This window comes from Camelina sativa, chromosome 4 (assembly GCF_030686135.1).
Source record: "Camelina sativa cultivar CO46 ecotype springtype chromosome 4, ASM3068613v1".
Classification (NCBI taxonomy): Eukaryota; Viridiplantae; Streptophyta; class Magnoliopsida; order Brassicales; family Brassicaceae; genus Camelina; species Camelina sativa.
The window spans coordinates 32,873,205-32,889,890 of NC_141883.1; the positions used below are offsets into that span (position 1 = coordinate 32,873,205).

At 37.9% G+C, this 16,686-nt stretch overlaps 4 protein-coding genes and 1 pseudogene across 5 annotated transcripts; 3 read left to right on the plus strand and 2 right to left on the minus strand.

Moving 5' to 3' along the window:
* Positions 1-263: 263 nt before the first annotated feature.
* LOC104783342 (ethylene-responsive transcription factor ERF071-like) lies at positions 264-1,093 on the minus strand. The gene is made up of 2 exons (XM_010508486.2): positions 935-1,093; positions 264-827 (listed from the first exon to the last, which is right to left on the minus strand). The coding sequence occupies exons 1-2, from the start codon at positions 1,089-1,091 to the stop codon at positions 391-393; spliced, it is 594 nt and encodes a 197-aa protein (XP_010506788.2). The 5' UTR covers positions 1,092-1,093; the 3' UTR covers positions 264-390.
* A 620-nt stretch (positions 1,094-1,713) lies between these two features.
* Positions 1,714-2,792, plus strand: LOC104783343 (proline-rich protein 3-like). The gene is made up of 2 exons (XM_010508488.2): positions 1,714-2,055; positions 2,326-2,792. The coding sequence occupies exons 1-2, from the start codon at positions 1,812-1,814 to the stop codon at positions 2,658-2,660; spliced, it is 579 nt and encodes a 192-aa protein (XP_010506790.1). The 5' UTR covers positions 1,714-1,811; the 3' UTR covers positions 2,661-2,792.
* Positions 2,793-3,641: 849 nt separating this feature from the next.
* On the plus strand, positions 3,642-4,482 carry LOC104783344 (protein SEED AND ROOT HAIR PROTECTIVE PROTEIN-like). The gene is made up of 2 exons (XM_010508490.2): positions 3,642-3,883; positions 3,964-4,482. The coding sequence occupies exons 1-2, from the start codon at positions 3,718-3,720 to the stop codon at positions 4,323-4,325; spliced, it is 528 nt and encodes a 175-aa protein (XP_010506792.1). The 5' UTR covers positions 3,642-3,717; the 3' UTR covers positions 4,326-4,482.
* A 6,593-nt stretch (positions 4,483-11,075) lies between these two features.
* On the plus strand, positions 11,076-14,183 carry LOC104783345 (putative pectinesterase/pectinesterase inhibitor 20). Its single transcript, XM_087511270.1, has 3 exons — positions 11,076-11,822; positions 12,236-12,682; positions 13,310-14,183. Exons 1-3 carry the CDS (start codon positions 11,276-11,278, stop codon positions 14,002-14,004), a joined length of 1,689 nt encoding a protein of 562 aa, XP_087367396.1. The 5' UTR covers positions 11,076-11,275; the 3' UTR covers positions 14,005-14,183.
* Positions 14,163-15,207, minus strand: LOC104783346 (RING-H2 finger protein ATL64 pseudogene; annotated as a pseudogene). The gene has a single exon (XR_015597399.1). The product of XR_015597399.1 is annotated as an RING-H2 finger protein ATL64 pseudogene (transcript).
* Between the last annotated feature and the right edge of the window lie 1,479 nt (positions 15,208-16,686).

Here is a 16,686-nt window from a genome sequence, read left to right on the forward strand (position 1 = left end):
AAGACACCCCTTGACGATGATGAAACCATGTGCGGGGTCAAGCCAACAGATTCTGCTTAAAATACCCAATATTTGTCATTAAGTCAGTGAACAACTTTGAATACAAAACGATAATCTTAAAGTAATTTCGTGATCTTTAAAAAGAAAATTATAATCAATCACATCTGACTCTGTTGTTGGAACATAATATAAAAAAAAAAAAAAAAAACAACGGTGAATAAAAGGACGGTGCTGGGTTGGTTTTGGCAACGGAACTATTTAAATAGTACTAATAGAAGCTTTACTGAGCACATTAATGCTGTAGATGAAAACAAATAAGACTTGGTTGTTGTTAAATAAAAAACAAGACAAGATTAGCATACTAATGAAAATTAGCGGCCGGGGAATAATTTAAGATTTAGTAGTGAGACAGTCTTCTTCTTCTTCTTCTTCTTGGAAGCTCCATAGATTACCAAGGTCCGTCGTGGATTGGTCGTCGAGAAACGGAATCTGATAGAATCTCATGTAATCCTCAAACGCCATCAGCTCCTCCTCCTCCTCCGACAACAAGCTCTCTACTTGGTGGTTTTCCGAAATCATCTCCTTTTGATTTGTATCACTAATAATACTAGTGTTTGGGAAATTCAGTTTCGCTTTCTGGCCACGGATTTTGATGGCTGCAACGTCATAAGCTCGAGCAGCTTCCTCGGCGGTTTTGAATGTGCCGAGCCAGACACGTGTTCCTTTCCTCGGGTCACGAATCTCCGCTGCCCATTTGCCCCACGGCCTCTGCCTTATCCCTCTGTACAGATTCTTCCTCTCTCGCTTCCCATCTCTTTGCCCACCAACTGTTCGAAGACGATATTCCCCAATCAGAAACCAAACGGTTATTATATTAAGTGAAGCAAAACAAAACGTCAAAACCAATACGAAACTCGAAACCAAAGTGTACCACCTGAGACGGGTTTACGCTTCTTGTTGCTGCTCACAGAGCCGACTTGACTCGACCAGATGAAATCTGATATGACAGCGCCCCCACACATTTTTTTTTTTTTTATGCTGTTATTTTGTGTTATTTTGAATGGAGTCCTACATTGAAAGAGAATCATCATTGTCTTTGGGTTTTTTTATACAGAGAGACAAGTCAGAAGAGTCGCTGCAGTTTTTTTTGCTTGACGACCAAGTTCTTCTAGAAACTCTTTCGGATTTTCTAGTGTACATATCAACTACTTTGTTATAAAAGTATAACATTTATTAGTCAATGAACATTCATAAAGAAAATAAAAAGTTTAATTCTATCACCTCATTATTTTGCTGCCAAATTCTCTATCCAGACACATACATACTTCTACTCCGAGTCCGATCCTAATCCTACCTCAAGATTTTATTACATGACCAGATAAATGATTCTAGATGTTTTGGTTAATTTATCTAATGCATGTAAAAAAGGGTACATTTATACACATCCTTTTTTCGTAAACATTTATAAATACTTTTTAGCAATGTGTATAACCATGAAACAAAATCATTGCGTCTCAATCACCGGTTTGATTCGGCTCCTTGTCTGTCACTTGATAAATAATATTTTATCAAAACTTATCCCATTCAATATTAGATTTTGGTGGTGAAATGCTTACTACGTTGACACAAATTTAAACGTGCCCCCAATTAGTCTCTCTCTCCCCCAACCAACATCTAGCTGACACTTGCCTCATAATCAATCTTACGATAATTCTATGTATATCATATTGTGTTCTATGTAGTATAAGGCCATGTCTTGTGATCAAACTTTCAACTAACCAAACAACACCACGAACAAGAGCTATTTAACAATGGTATCCACAAGCCCCGCCGCTTCCATCCTCCTCCTCGCGCTAGTGTTGGTTGTGGCCGCCGCCGATTACTACGTGCCACCACCAACCACGTACAGTCCATCACAACCTTACGTTCCCATACCAACCACCACCTACACATCACCGGTTGAGACTCCACAGTACTTTCCAAAACCAAACCCTGATTTGGCCATCGAAGGTCTCATCTTGTGCAAATCTGGCTACAAAACCTACCCTATCCAAGGTGCAGTTGCAATTTCGATTTCGTATTTTGCCATACATTCTATGTAACCTCACTAGATATATAACATGTTGAGCAAATTAAACCACTTTGGTATAGAAATTGAGTCTTTAATTATTCGAGAATAAGAGCCGCTAAAAACAACTACAAATCGCTTCTTGCTGACAATAATCTTAAAGTACACATTTAACTTTGAATTCTAAAAAATTGGACAATTTTAAAATTTGTCATATTTCGTTTTGGACTGAGCCAAACCGGTGCTGTACTTGACAGGGGCCAAGGTTAAGGTTGTGTGTCCCATCTTCGACTCATATGGAAAGCTAGTGGCTAAGGTTACAATCTCGAGCTACCCAACAGACATGAAGGGATATTTCCACTTCGTCGCTTACGGACTCTCCCTCAAGGTGAAGAACATCAATAGCTGCAACGTGAAGCTTGAGAGTTCTCCGCTCTCCACGTGTAAGATTCCGACCAATGTCAACAAAGGTGTCACCGGAGCTCCACTCTCTCCCGACAACTCCAACTTCCTTAGCCACGACAATTTGATCCTCTACACCCTTGAACCTTTCTATTTCTCTACACCCGTGGCTCCAAAACCGGTTTACTAGGGATCACAATAAATCATTAGATCGCCGTTTATGCTTATTTTCCATTCTTTCATTCTTGGCTCTATGCTTTTTTTTTGTTTGCTTCACTTTAAAATAATAATACGTTAATGAAATCTTAATTAGTTTCCTAAAGAATAAGCTGTCAACACTCAACAAGAAAAGAAAATAAGAAATGTTACTAATACTCATCTTTATATTTTCGGTTCTTTCATCCAAAATGTGTCTGATTGAGAAAGACTGATATTTAAATCGTTGAAATTAACTAAGAGGTTTATATATAGCAGTAGTCATCATTATGATTACTTTTTTTTTTTTTTTTTTTTGAATATTATGATGATCTAAAACTCTTTAAATAAATACTTCGTAAGTTATTTAAAATAATATTTTTTTTCTGATCCCACGTTAATTGGGTTGGGTCCGTCGAAACTTTAACAATTTTTGCGTATATTTAACTATACTAATGACAGCCATTAAGAGTTTGAAGTTAATTTCAGTGGAAAAAAACGTATACAGGTGAAGGTGATTTCATTTTGTTTTTGTCTACGTGATTAAACAAAAAAGTAAGTACCGTGATAACGAAATCATGCCTTTCGTTAATTTTGTTTAACGTCAAATCTCAAATAGATAAGTACAAATATTACCATTAGTACATTAATTAAGATAAAAATAAATTGTTAAGAAGAGACTCGACGCTTTGTGGTTTCTTCTCGAACAAAATTGAAACTATAAATCTATAACAAATTATGTATTGTAAAATAAAATAAAATAAAATAAAAAGTGGCTGCACGTCCTCTAAATGCATCAAAAGGAGACACTATTGTCTATTGGATGCATAATAATGCAATGATTAGTATCATCACGAGCCAAAACGTGCGCTCAAGTCAGATCCCTTATTCTCATAGATATACTGTAATTAATTTTAGATTGTTATCAATCTTATCGCAAAAACCCTATATAACGTACTCTCACAGTAGAGATTTCATGCATTGTCAACAACACACAAGTTATATATACATCTATTTATCTATATTACATCTGAATATTGTATACTTAAAAAATGGCACAAACTTTTTCGTTGTGCTTCGTTCCTTACATGCTACTTCTCTCGTCTCTTTTCGCTGCCGGAGTAACGACAATCACCGAGGGGGAACTGCTTTCCTCGATGATCGGAGTTCAAGGTCTCATCTACTGCAAACAAGGATCTAAGCTTACCCCTCTCCAAGGTAATTAGATCTCATCATGATTCATGAATATATATTTTGGGATAATTAATTAACTGAAATTATGGTATGTGGACGTACAGGTGCAGTAGCGAGGGTGACATGTGAGAGAGCCGATGAGTACGGTTACGAAGCAGAGGATGTGACGGTGCTTAGCCAAGCGACGGATGCGAAGGGTTATTTCCTGGCGACGCTTTCTTCGTCGGAAGTGAAGGATTCTTATAGTAAGAAGGTAATGAGGATCAAGGAGTGCAGGGCGTTTCTTGAGCTTTCTCCATCCGACACGTGTTCTTTTCCAACTGAGATCAACCGTGGAATCAGCGGAGCCATTCTCCAAAATTATCGTCTACTAGAATTCAAGCTTAAGATGAAGCTCTTCACCGTTGGCCCTTTCGTCTTCTCGCCCGAGGAAACTCACGACAAGTCTATCCCCAACGGCTACTAAATATTATATCAATCCATCCATGTTTCCATTGGCCTAAATGGGCCGTACGTAATAGGTGAGCCCGCTATTATACCATGGTTTCATCCGGGTGTTCAACGTATCTATCTATAATCTAAGTTTACAAACATCTTATATATTCTTCCTACGATTCTTGATATATTATTCACTGCACAGTGTGATACACATGTCACATACTTTTGGTTTTGGCGATTGCAACTCATACATGCCAAATTTACTGAAAACGTACGTACGTGGAATACAATATCTTCTAAATTTGGAAATAGGGTGAGGAAGACGAAACTGAAAGTCAAATAATTAATAAACACAACTCGAAACTTACCTTTAACATGCGATAATAGGAAGAAGGCACATGATTTTTCCGCGTAATCCGAAACAACTAGTGCTAGTGGCTTTTGGATAAGTATATATTATTATTATAAAAAAAAAACGAAAATTGGTTGATTAAAATATACAGTTAAACAAATTCTCTTAAACAACGCTTTGACTTTACAAAAGTTGTGTGTGTGTAAATTTTCTTGAGTTATGCAAACGGTCCAACTCCTCGCCATTGCATGTACGTAATTTCTTCACGCGTTGTATTTTCATATCAACTCAAACTTCGCCTTTTGCAAACACTCTTTAGAACTGAGACGCGGTTTAATCAACCTTATTATATATCCTATCCTATATTAGACACAATGACACATTGCCAACACGCATTACATTTAACCCAAAAATCGGAAAAATAAGTGAAATTTTGAAATATCAATGAACATATGCTACATATTCAATATATATGCTTATGTTTTCGTTCCGAATATATATAGTGTTGTGTTGTTCTCGATGATAATATATAATCTCCCACATGACACGTACACAATCAACCTTATTGATACATACATGTTGGATAAACTTCAAGACTTAAGGCCCAAATTACCTTACAAAGAAGTGTTAAGGACAAAGAAGGGCTTAGGACATTTCTACTAGGATTAGGAGTTATCTAGTTCTAATAGAAGTAGGAATATGAAAGCACTATATATATCTTTGATTGAGTTGTGATCAAAGGTAAGAAAAGAGTGCAAACATTGTTTAGTTTTGAGAGGAGATTTTCTAAGCAATAATATAAGAGAGTTATTCTTATAATACAAAAGTCTTTTCTATCTTATGTTTGGTATCAGAGCTCTAGGTCTAGTCGATCAAGTTGTGATTCGATTACAGAGCTGTTTTTGGAAGTGATCATCGAACCACAACTATGGGAGATATAGTTGAATCATCACGTCCGAAGGAGTTAGAGAAAGGTATCTCTCTGTAGTGCCCTCTTCTAACTTCTACGAATTACACAGTGTGGTCCATGAGGATGAGGATCATGCTGCGTATTCAAAAAGTGTGGGAAACGATCGAACCAGGATCGGATGATCCAGAAAAGAATGACATCGCTACCGCCTTATTGTTTCAGTCGATTCCGGAAGCTCTTACCATGCAGGTTGGTAACTTGAGTACACCTAAAGCGATTTGGAACTCAATTCAGTCTAGGAATCTTGGAGCTGAACGTGTCAAGGAGGCACGTTTGCAAACACTCATGTCAGAGTTTGAGAAGCTACGAATGACAGAGGGTGATAAGGTCGACAGTTTTGCTGGGAAACTGTCTGAAATCGCAACCAAGGCAGGAGCACTTGGTGAAGTCATTGAAGAACCAAGACTTGTGAAGAAGTTCTTGAAGTAAGTTCATTCACATGGTAGCCTCGCTTGAACAAGTTCTCAACCTCAACACCACAAGTTTCGAAGACATAGTGGGAAGATTAAAGGCGTTTGAAGAAAGAATTGCAGGAGAAGGACTTCCTGAAGAAAATCAAACAAAACTGATGTTTTCTAACTCAGATCAGTTTCAAACAAACTATAACAGTGGAAACAACAGCTTTCGAGGCAGAGGACGTGGTAGAGGGAGAGGCTATGGAGGAAGAGGTTATCGAGGAAGAGGTAGAGGAAGAAATAATTCGAATTTTCACAACCAGTTCAACACACAGGATCGGTCTAATACAGAACAGAACCAAGCACTAGACAAGAAGGAGAAGATCATTATTTGCTTTCGTTGTGACAAACCTGGTCACTACGCTTCACAGTGTCCGGAGAAGATTCAGAAAAATCAAGAAGCTAACAAAGTTGAGACTTTAGAAACAGAGGCAGCGGATAAAACTCTGTTTTTGCATGAGATTGTCTACTTGAATGAAGAGAGGATTATCCCAAGAAACTACACCAAGGAGGATGGGATGTGGTATTTAGACAATGGAGCCAGTAATCATATGACAGGTCATAAGGATTACTTCTCTGAGCTTAATGAGAACATTGGAGGCAAGGTGAAGTTTGGAGATGGATCTTGTGTAGAAATAAAAGGAAAAGGTTCAATAATTTTTCAGAGTAAAGGTGAGGAACAGGTTCTAGTAAATGACATTTACTATATTCCTGACCTCAAGAGCAATATTCTGATCCTAGGACAGGCTACAGAAGTCAGTTGTGATGTACGAATGAGACAAAATTGGTTGACAGTTCATGATCCAAGCGACAGGTTGTTGGTGAGAGTCCTGAGATCAACTAATAGGTTGTACAAAATTAGTCTCAAGGTGGGAAGACCAGTCTGCCTACACTCTCGTATCGAGGATGATACCTGGAAGTGGCATGCTAGGCTCAGTCATGTTAACTTTAAAGCTCTGAAAGCGATGTCGACACAGAAGATGGTTCATGGCCTGTCAGAGATTAGAGACGAGAGGAAGCTGTGCGAGTCGTGTCTTGTTGGGAAGCAAACGAGACAGTCGTTTCCAAAAGCCACAATGTATCGAGCTTCTAAACCATTGGAGCTTCTTCACGCTGATTTGTGCGGTCCTATATCACCTGCAACCTTAGCACATAACAGATATATTTTTGTTATTGTGGATGATTTTTCAAGATATATGTGGTCGATCTTGATAAAAGAGAAAAGTGAAGCGTTTGGAAGTTTTAAAGCGTTCAAGAGTAGTGTGGAGAAGGAACTTGGAAGAGAAATCATTACTCTTAGAACGGACAAAGGAGGTGAATTCACGTCAAACGAATTCAATGCTTTCTGTGAATCAACTGGGATTAAGAGACATTTGACAGCACCGTATACTCCGCAGCAGAATGGTGTAGTGGAGAGAAGAAATAGGACTCTAATGGAGATGACAAGGAGCATTCTCAAGGCCATGGAGGTTCCAAACTACCTGTGGGGAGAAGGAGTTCGTCACAATACATATGTGATCAATAGGATACCTACTAAGGCACTAAACAATATCACTCCGTATGAATGTTTGCGAGAGAGAAAACCAAACATTGATCACCTGAGAGTATTTGGGTGTATAGCTTATGCTAAAGCTGATGCTGCAGGTCTTAAGAAGTTGGATGATCGTTCGTTGTCGTTAGTTCACCTTGGTATCGAACCTGGATCCAAGGCATATCGACTGTTCAATCCGTCAACTAGAAGAATTGTAGTCAGCAGAGATGTTATTTTTGATGAGAATAATAAATGGAACTGGAACAGGGCAGAAAATAGAGATAGCAGAGAACCAGGGATGTTTCTTATGCAATGGGGAGAGATAAAAGATGCTGGAAAAGGACCAATGTCATCAAATTCTATAGAACAAGATCGAGTTGATGAAAACAGAGCAGAATCAGAGGATGGTATAACTCAAGAAGATAGAGTTGAAAACAGAGTTGATGATGAGAATGTTGTTGCTCATGAGGACCAGCAACCACCTCTAAGAAGGTCTGGACGTCAATCTAAACCTCCTAAGTATCTTGATGACTATGCGTTATTAGCATCAATTGAAAGCGAGATGTTACTGTTAATGATAAATGATGAGCCACGGTTCTATGAGGAAGCAAAAGGAAAGCAAGTGTGGAGAGTGGCTTGTAAGGATGAGATTGACTCTATCAACAAAAACAAGACTTGGCTTCTTGTTGATAGACCACAAGGAGTGAAAGTAATTGGTCTCAAATGGGTTTTCAAGATTAAGAGGAATGCAGATGGAACCGTGAACAAATACAAGGCTAGGCTTGTTGCTAAAGGCTACATACAAGAGAGTGGAGTTGATTACGAAGAAGCTTTTGCCCCTGTAGCTCGTATGGAGACAATAAGAATGTTGATTGGTATGGCTGCATCGGATGGGTGGGAAATCCATCATTTGGATGTAAAAACTGCATTCTTACATGGTGAATTGAAGGAGGAAGTCTATGTAGAACAACCAAAAGGTTTTGAGATCAAGGGGGAAGAACATAGAGTTTATAAGCTGACAAAAGCTCTATATGGCTTAAGACAAGCTCCTCGAGCTTGGAACACTAAGTTGGATTAAATCTTGAAGGAGATGAGCTTTAAGAGATGTTTAAAGGAGACAGCAGTGTATCAAAAAGAAAAAGGAGGTGACTTACTAATTGTTGCTGTTTATGTGGACGACTATTCATTACAGGCAACAACCTTAGAACAATTAAGGAATTCAAGGAAGGGATGTCGTCAAAGTTCGAGATGTCTGATCTCGGTAGACTCACCTACTACCTTGGTATTGAAGTGCATCAAGGAGTTGATGGTATCACCATTAAACAAGAAGGATATGCACAAAGGATTTTAAAGGAAGCAGGACTACAAAACTGCAACTCAACAGTGATCCCAATGGAGTTTGGGCTACATGTCTCTAAGTCGCATGATGAAACAGAGATAGATCCTACTCTGTTCAGAAGAAACGTTGGCTGTTTGAGATACCTCTTACACACTCGATCTGACTTATCTTTTGCAGTAAGTGTTGTAAGCAGGTATATGCAGAGCCCGAGGAAGTCTCATGGAGAGATCATCAAACAGATCCTGCGTTATCTCAGAGGAACGACGTCATATGGTCTCAAGTATAAGCGTGGAAGCTTAAAGGAGATCATCGGTTTTAGTGACAGCAGTCACAACGTTGACTTAGATGATGGGAGGAGTACTACTGGACATTTATTTCTTTTTGGTGATACTCCGATCACATGGTGTACAAGGAAGCAAGACACAGTTGCTATGTCTTCATGTGAAGCCGAGTTTATGGCCGTAACAGAAGGAGCTAAGCAAGCGATATGGCTTCAGGATCTGTTAAGTGAAGTCACAGGGAAGAAGGAAGCTCAAATCATGATGTATGTCGACAACAAGTCTGCAATTGCATTAGCTAAGAACCCTGTTTTTCACGGAAGAAGCAAACACATACACAAGCGATACTTCTTTGTGAGAGAATGCATTGAGAGAGAGCTTATTCGTGTGGAGCACATTCCAGGAGTGGAACAGAAGGCTGACATTCTTACCAAAGTATTGGCTAGAGTGAAGTTTGAAGAAATGAGAAGCTTGATAGGTGTTCATGAAGTAAAGAAAGAAGAGTTGAAGTTTAAGGGGAAAAATGTTGGATAAACTTCAAGACTTAAGGCCCAAATTACCTTACAAAGGAGTGTTAAGGACAAAGAAGGGCTTAGGACATTTCTACTAAGATTAGGAGTTATCTAGTTCTAATAGAAATAGGAATATGAAAGCACTATATATATCTTTGATTGAGTTGTGATCAAAGGTAATAAAAGAGTCCAAACATTGTTTAGTTTTAAGAGGAGATTTTCTAAACAATAATATAAGAGAGTTATTCTTATAATACAAAAATCTTTTCTATCTTATAATATATTTATTAATTAATTGTATTTTTATCAATTAATTCTAAATACAATGGCACCATCGTCACAAACCATCGGTTACATGTTTTGGTGAAGTTCAATTAAACAATCATTATTGTAATATGTCAATGAATTTTAATTTATATTGTATGACGGAATTACGGTCAAATACATGTGTAGGTAGTGAATTAAGTAAGATATTAGTATATATATATCGATCTGTTGACAAGAAAAGATCAATATATAATCTACGAACATTCTATAAACACTGATTCGATTTTATGTGTCACTATGTATACAAACATATCCAAAATACGTATCTCATGGCTGTCCTCTAACTTAAAAACAAATTATCATACACAGCCAAATTAATGCAGCAAAATTAACATATTAACCAATAATTGGATTCGTTACAACTTTATAAAATAATGCAGTATACGTTTTTTCTCTTATAACAAGAAATTATGAGAAAAAACTAGCTGATCAACTCTTCATTGAATACATTACGTTTTGAGCAAAGATAATCGAAGTAAAATAAAAACTAAATAAATGAATTACCATTTTGAACTCATAATCTATATATTTGTCCAACATTTTTTTTCTTCCAAATGTACAGTTATTCTAGATTTACTCATCTTATGCATGGAACCTTCCTTGTATACAGTTTTAAAACGAATTTTATTTGCAATGGTCCCTAGTCAATCAAAGTTCATATTGTCAAGATTTTGACTTTATTGATGTGCAATGTGCTGTTTTACCAACATGTTATATATATAATCGATAATTTCTTGTATTGCCTAACGTTGGTTGACAATTTTAAATTACGAAACCCTCACTCTGATTATACAAATTCAAATTGCCGTAACAGAAGTTGCTCAAAATTTGACTTTTCAAGTAAAATCATAAACAAAAAAAAATAAAAATAAAAAAACAATTAACCCTTCAACTTGAATACCCATTTAATCATTCTCAGGGATGGAGTTACTTCCTAACTACGGTGATTATTTAACTAATTAATCTTTCTGTGAGAGACAGATCCATATATGCGTGTGAATATCATAACAATATGGTATATATGTTGATTTTTTTGACACCGCCACAATTATATATGTTAATATGTACACACACATTATTATTGACTTGAACTTGTATGTAAACAAAATTCAAGGTTTCTCAAAACCCTATATATAATCCAACACACTTAACAAATTAAATATCTCCAACCAAAACACACGATTAAGCTCAAAGCAGTAAACAAAACCCAAAAGATGTCTCAAAAACTCATGTTCTTGTTCACCCTTGCCTGCCTCTCCTTATTACCATCTCTTTTATTCTCCGCCGAAATACCGGCCACCGGAAATGCCACTTCACCGTCAAACGTATGTAGATTCGCGCCGGATCCATCATACTGTAGATCGGTTCTTCCAAACCAGCCCGGAGATATATACTCCTACGGCCGTTTCTCCCTTCGACGGTCTCTCTCAAGGGCCCGCCGTTTCATTTCGCTGATCGACGATCAACTTAACCGGAAAGGCAAAGTGGCAGCTAAAGCCACCGTGGGGGCTCTCGAAGACTGCAAATTCCTAGCCAGCCTGACTATGGACTTCCTCCTTAGTAGCTCACAGACCGCCGATTCCACCAAAACGCTCTCGTTATCTAGGGCCGAGGATGTTCATACATTTCTGAGTGCAGCCATCACCAACGAACAGACTTGTCTTGAAGGACTTAAATCAACGGCATCAGAAAATGGTCTCTCCGGTGATCTTTTCAACGACACAAAACTCTATGGGGTGTCTCTTGCCCTTTTCTCCAAAGGTATAAACAAAATATTATCAAACATGCACGTATTCTCCATTTAAAAACAAAAAAAAATATATACACGTAATCATATATATAATGTGACACGAAATCTTCATTTCATTTATACTAATCTCGCCTTTGTGAAGAACGTTTTGTTTTATCAAAGAAAAAATCGTTGTCTATAACTTATAAACGTACTGGTTTGTGTTAGAGTATCGATGTGATATAACTCGGTTTTCAAACATGCGTAATACATGTTGATTTCAACCAAAGTATCGTTTTTGCCCACAAAACAAAAAAAAAGTATCGTTAGCTATATTTTATAGAAATCACGACCACAAAAATTCTAGTTATAATAAAATCAATATATATGTGTGTTGTTGTATAAACTAAAATATGAAGTTACAATATCGTATATGACTTTGTAGGTTGGGTGCCAAGAAGGCAAAGATCGAGACCAATTTGGCAACCACAAGCCCGCTTCAAAAAGTTCTTCGGTTTCCGTAACGGTCGACTACCGTTAAAGATGACGGAAAGGGCACGTGCCGTTTACAACACCGTGACTAGAAGTGGGAGAAAGCTTCTCCAAGCTGAAACAGACGCCGTTCAGGTGAGCGACATTGTGACCGTGATCCAGAACGGGACGGGAAACTTCACGACCATAAACGAGGCAATTGCAGCCGCGCCAAACAAAACAGACGGTAGTAACGGTTACTTCTTGATCTACGTAACGGCGGGATTGTACGAGGAATACGTGGACATTCCCAAAAGCAAGAGGTATGTTATGATGATCGGTGACGGCATTAACCAAACGGTTATCACCGGGAACCGTAGCGTCGTTGATGGATGGACCACTTTCAATTCCGCCACATTTAGTGAGTTCATCTTTAATCCCCCAAAACTAATTTTATTTTGAGTATATACATTTTTAGTTATTATTTAAAAGGAAAATTGTATTTTTACGTGCATTCGAGTTTAAAATGGATGAGTATATAAATTAGCATTCGAGTTTCGTCCACACAATGCTAATAAAATATTTGAAAAATATGAAGACATGTGCACAAAACATGGCTTCTTCGTGCAAGTGCGATTTTACTATTGTTTTTCAAACAAAAAATATCAGTGTTTAAGAAACAATAATTGTTATTAGCAAAATATAAAAAATAATAATTGTAAGTCCACTTAGCCTTCCTTTAGTATATATATAGAGACTTTCCCATGCAATGGATGGCGACTTGGTCGGATGGTCCACCAAAAGTCTTGACGACTCCACGTCAATTCGTCGTGTTCTCAACTAACCTAATACCATAGTCCAATAAACTAGAATTAATATTTCTTCAAGTTTTTATTTTTAGTCACATTTTGTTTCATAGTTTTTCTTAATCATAACAGACCACATGCACCTCAAACGAATTTATTTGTATTTTAAAGTTTTGTTATTGAACTTTGTTATAGAATTTTAATTAACTAACTCTCAATATTTTTTTCTTTTCAAATGGCAGTTCTATCAGGTCCCAATTTTATTGGCGTGAACATAACAATCCGCAATACGGCAGGGCCGACCAAGGGCCAAGCCGTCGCATTGAGGAGTGGTGGGGACTTGTCTGTTTTCTATAGTTGCAGTTTTGAAGCCTATCAAGACACCTTATACACACATTCTCTCAGACAGTTTTATCGTGAATGTGATGTATATGGTACCGTGGATTTTATATTCGGTAATGCGGCGGTGGTATTACAGAACTGTAATTTGTATCCGCGTCAACCTCGTAAAGGTCAATCGAACGAAGTAACGGCTCAAGGCCGCACTGATCCGAACCAGAACACTGGAACGGCGATCCATGGTTGTACCATAAGACCGGCGGATGACTTGGCAACGAGCAACTATACAGTGAAAACTTATCTTGGTCGACCTTGGAAGGAATATTCGAGAACCGTTGTAATGCAAACTTACATAGACGGTTTTCTTGAGCCGAGTGGTTGGAATGCATGGTCCGGCGATTTCGCATTGAGCACACTTTACTATGCGGAATACAATAATACCGGACCCGGATCTAACACCACAAACCGAGTCACTTGGCCAGGTTATCACGTCATCAACGCTACTGATGCTTCCAACTTCACGGTCACTAATTTCCTTGTTGGTGAGGGCTGGCTCGGACAAACCGGAGTGCCTTTCGTGGGTGGACTGATCGCGTAAATAACCTTATACGTACTATTAATTAGTGACATGTTAATTAATTATAGTATTGTTTAATTATTCATGTGTCTGTCTTTTTGGTTTTCAATCATATAATTATTTTAAGTGGTGCCTGATTCCATTATACGATTTGTATCGTTTTCATCGAAATGTAATAATAAACAGAACGGGTAATCAAATTTAAAGTGAAAACACCACTAATCAATGACAAATAAACGTAAATCTAATAAGCAATTTTGGTGAGAGAGCTTCGCATATACGATCACTATATAAACACGACACCGTTCGTAGATTCATCGATGAGTACTCAACTACATACGCTCTCGTCAATGACCACGTGTCCTGATATTAGTGCCACGTGTAGAAAAAAAAGAAGAAGAAAGCGATGATATTTTTTTTTACCGGGGAATAAAAAAGGAGTCCATATAAAGCCTTTTCAAAGATAAAACCGGTAATTTGGATCCGTTTTGGTTGGGTAGACCCGGATTCGAGCCATGAGGTTCAGAGTCTCTGGGAGTCTCCACCATGACGCCGACGAGATCAATGGGTTCTCTCTCGCAAGCCTCCATGGGAAATCTCAACGGCGAAGAAGAAGAAGAAGAAGAAGAGGATCCGGTTTCTTCTACTACGTGGTGGTGGACCGGAGCTCTGCAAAGCGGGCAAGTGGATCTTGAGCGGAACCAAGTGTCGATGCAACTGACGTGAAAAGAGTGGCCACATTTTGGGAGGAGACGGCCTTCTTCTTCTTCCTCGAACTCCGATAAGCAGACGGCGCACTCCTCCTTCTCTACCTTGGAGTTGGAGGAGCAGCAGTATACGAAGATCGGGATCTTTTCGAGAACCGCCGGGTCGAGAGCTTGGTCACCGGGGGAGGCGGAGAGAGTGCGGAGGTGAGCACGAATACGGCGGCGAATGCGACGGTTCTGACGACGGAAGAGCCATCGGGCGTAGGTGTGGAAGCAGAGGATCATAATAACGGCCACGAAGAGGATGATAGCGGAGGAGAGCATGATTTTACCGTTGAGAGCGTAGCCTGAAGAAGGCGCGCCGTCGTGGCTAACACTCCCCCAAATTGGCTTTGTGCTTTCTTCTCCGATTCCCATGATTCTTCTAGTAGTAGCGAGAGAGAAAGAGAGAGTGGGAAGTTTCGTTTTAGTGTATGTGCGTAAGCAAAGTGTAGTGTGGGTTTTTAGTTAGTATTTCCCCCCCCCCCCCCCCCCCCCTCATTATTTATAGCAAATACGATTAAATAGTTTGGGTGTCTCATATTTGGTAAGTATTTTGGGAAATAAAATAAAAATTAAAAGTACTTTTTGGTTCAAAACAGAAATGTGTTTGCCACTTTCTCCATGGCATAAATACTCTAAATCATAAGAGTAAAAGCCCTAAAGAAAAATGTACAAGTTCTTGAATCCACTTGTGTTGTATGTGACTCGTTGTCAGTTCTCTCACTTCTCAGTCTATTTGATATTTTGATATGCCTAAAGAACCTCGACAACTTCTTGAACCCACTTGTGACTTCTCTGTTTTACTCGACCATCCCATATATTATTCGTCTTTTTCTCCCCCATTTTTTTTTTTTTGGTACTATTGTGGACTTTGTGGGAGTAAAATTGAACAATGATGACGCAATTGTACAATTGGGTCAGTTATTTAGAATCGTGGTGTATATATTCAGTCAATATTCAGTTATGCTTAACTTGATTTTTTATTTTTTTAAATTACATGGTAACCATAGTTTATACATATTTTATTTTTAGATATGTATGGCAAAATCAATAATAACGAAATATATGCATGAGTCATGCAGAAACGATCTATTAATAGATTACTAACTGAATAATTCATAACTAGAGTGCTAGACGCATATCACGGACGAGAGCATCATTATAGTGTCTTTGCTTAGGGATGCTTAGAGATTGTTTCAATCTTTGACCCTCCTTAATTTGTTTCGCTTTGATGGATTATCTAGCACTTGTTTTCTTTTCCTTTTTAATATCTACTTTTTTCTTCCTTTTTCATATATTTTCGTCAAATGTAGCTTCTTTTATTCCGTTCAAGTCATATCCTTTCATTTTCAAAAATATAGCTTTAAGACCATTTTTACACATCAGAACCTAATAAATGTTTTGTCGTGAAGAGGATGTAAATTGGGTTTCCGCTGGAATTTTCTACTCTGTTTTCCAAATTGATAACGACCTTAATGCTCTACGCCTTTTTCTGTCTTTTTTTTTTGGTCGTAATGTGAAGAGCCTTTTTCTGTCTTGTTTATACTTTTTATAACATTGGTCTACCTCGATAAGAAAATAAGAAAATATTTGATATTGGTCTAAATATAAATAAAGTTATGTGATCCCTTTAGTTTAATACTACTTTGGATTGGGAGCTTAGTGAAATGTTATACTTAAAATAGTATTTTGTTGTACATAGTTGTTATTTTTAATCACGGGTTTGCTCAAACGGCGGCCGCAGAAATAGCTAATTAATCTATTTGGTTTGTCAATGCCATGTTGGGTAACTTTATTTGATTATTGTTTAACCAATTGCAACTAGAGATATAGAAATTATGATATTATTATGATTTATGAACAAGATAAGATTGTCCACTGGTCAAAACATTCCCCATAAGTTATTTTTCCTGAAGCCATGTGATGTGCCGTGCGCCAATTCTAGAATACTATC

Bases quoted from the DNA above. Each gene is read 5' to 3' on its own strand.
- LOC104783342 (XM_010508486.2), bottom strand. From the start codon at position 1,091: ATGATGATTCTCTTTCAATGTAGGACTCCATTCAAAATAACACAAAAT. The intron at 828-934 runs GTGGTACACTTT...GTCTTCGAACAG, and splicing joins GAAGCGTAAACCCGTCTCAG to TTGGTGGGCAAAGAGATGGG.
- LOC104783343 (XM_010508488.2), top strand. From the start codon at position 1,812: ATGGTATCCACAAGCCCCGCCGCTTCCATCCTCCTCCTCGCGCTAGTG. The intron at 2,056-2,325 runs GTGCAGTTGCAA...TGTACTTGACAG, and splicing joins CAAAACCTACCCTATCCAAG to GGGCCAAGGTTAAGGTTGTG.
- LOC104783344 (XM_010508490.2), top strand. From the start codon at position 3,718: ATGGCACAAACTTTTTCGTTGTGCTTCGTTCCTTACATGCTACTTCTC. The intron at 3,884-3,963 runs GTAATTAGATCT...GTGGACGTACAG, and splicing joins TAAGCTTACCCCTCTCCAAG to GTGCAGTAGCGAGGGTGACA.
- LOC104783345 (XM_087511270.1), top strand. From the start codon at position 11,276: ATGTCTCAAAAACTCATGTTCTTGTTCACCCTTGCCTGCCTCTCCTTA. The intron at 11,823-12,235 runs GTATAAACAAAA...ATGACTTTGTAG, and splicing joins TCTTGCCCTTTTCTCCAAAG to GTTGGGTGCCAAGAAGGCAA. The intron at 12,683-13,309 runs GTGAGTTCATCT...TTCAAATGGCAG, and splicing joins TTTCAATTCCGCCACATTTA to TTCTATCAGGTCCCAATTTT.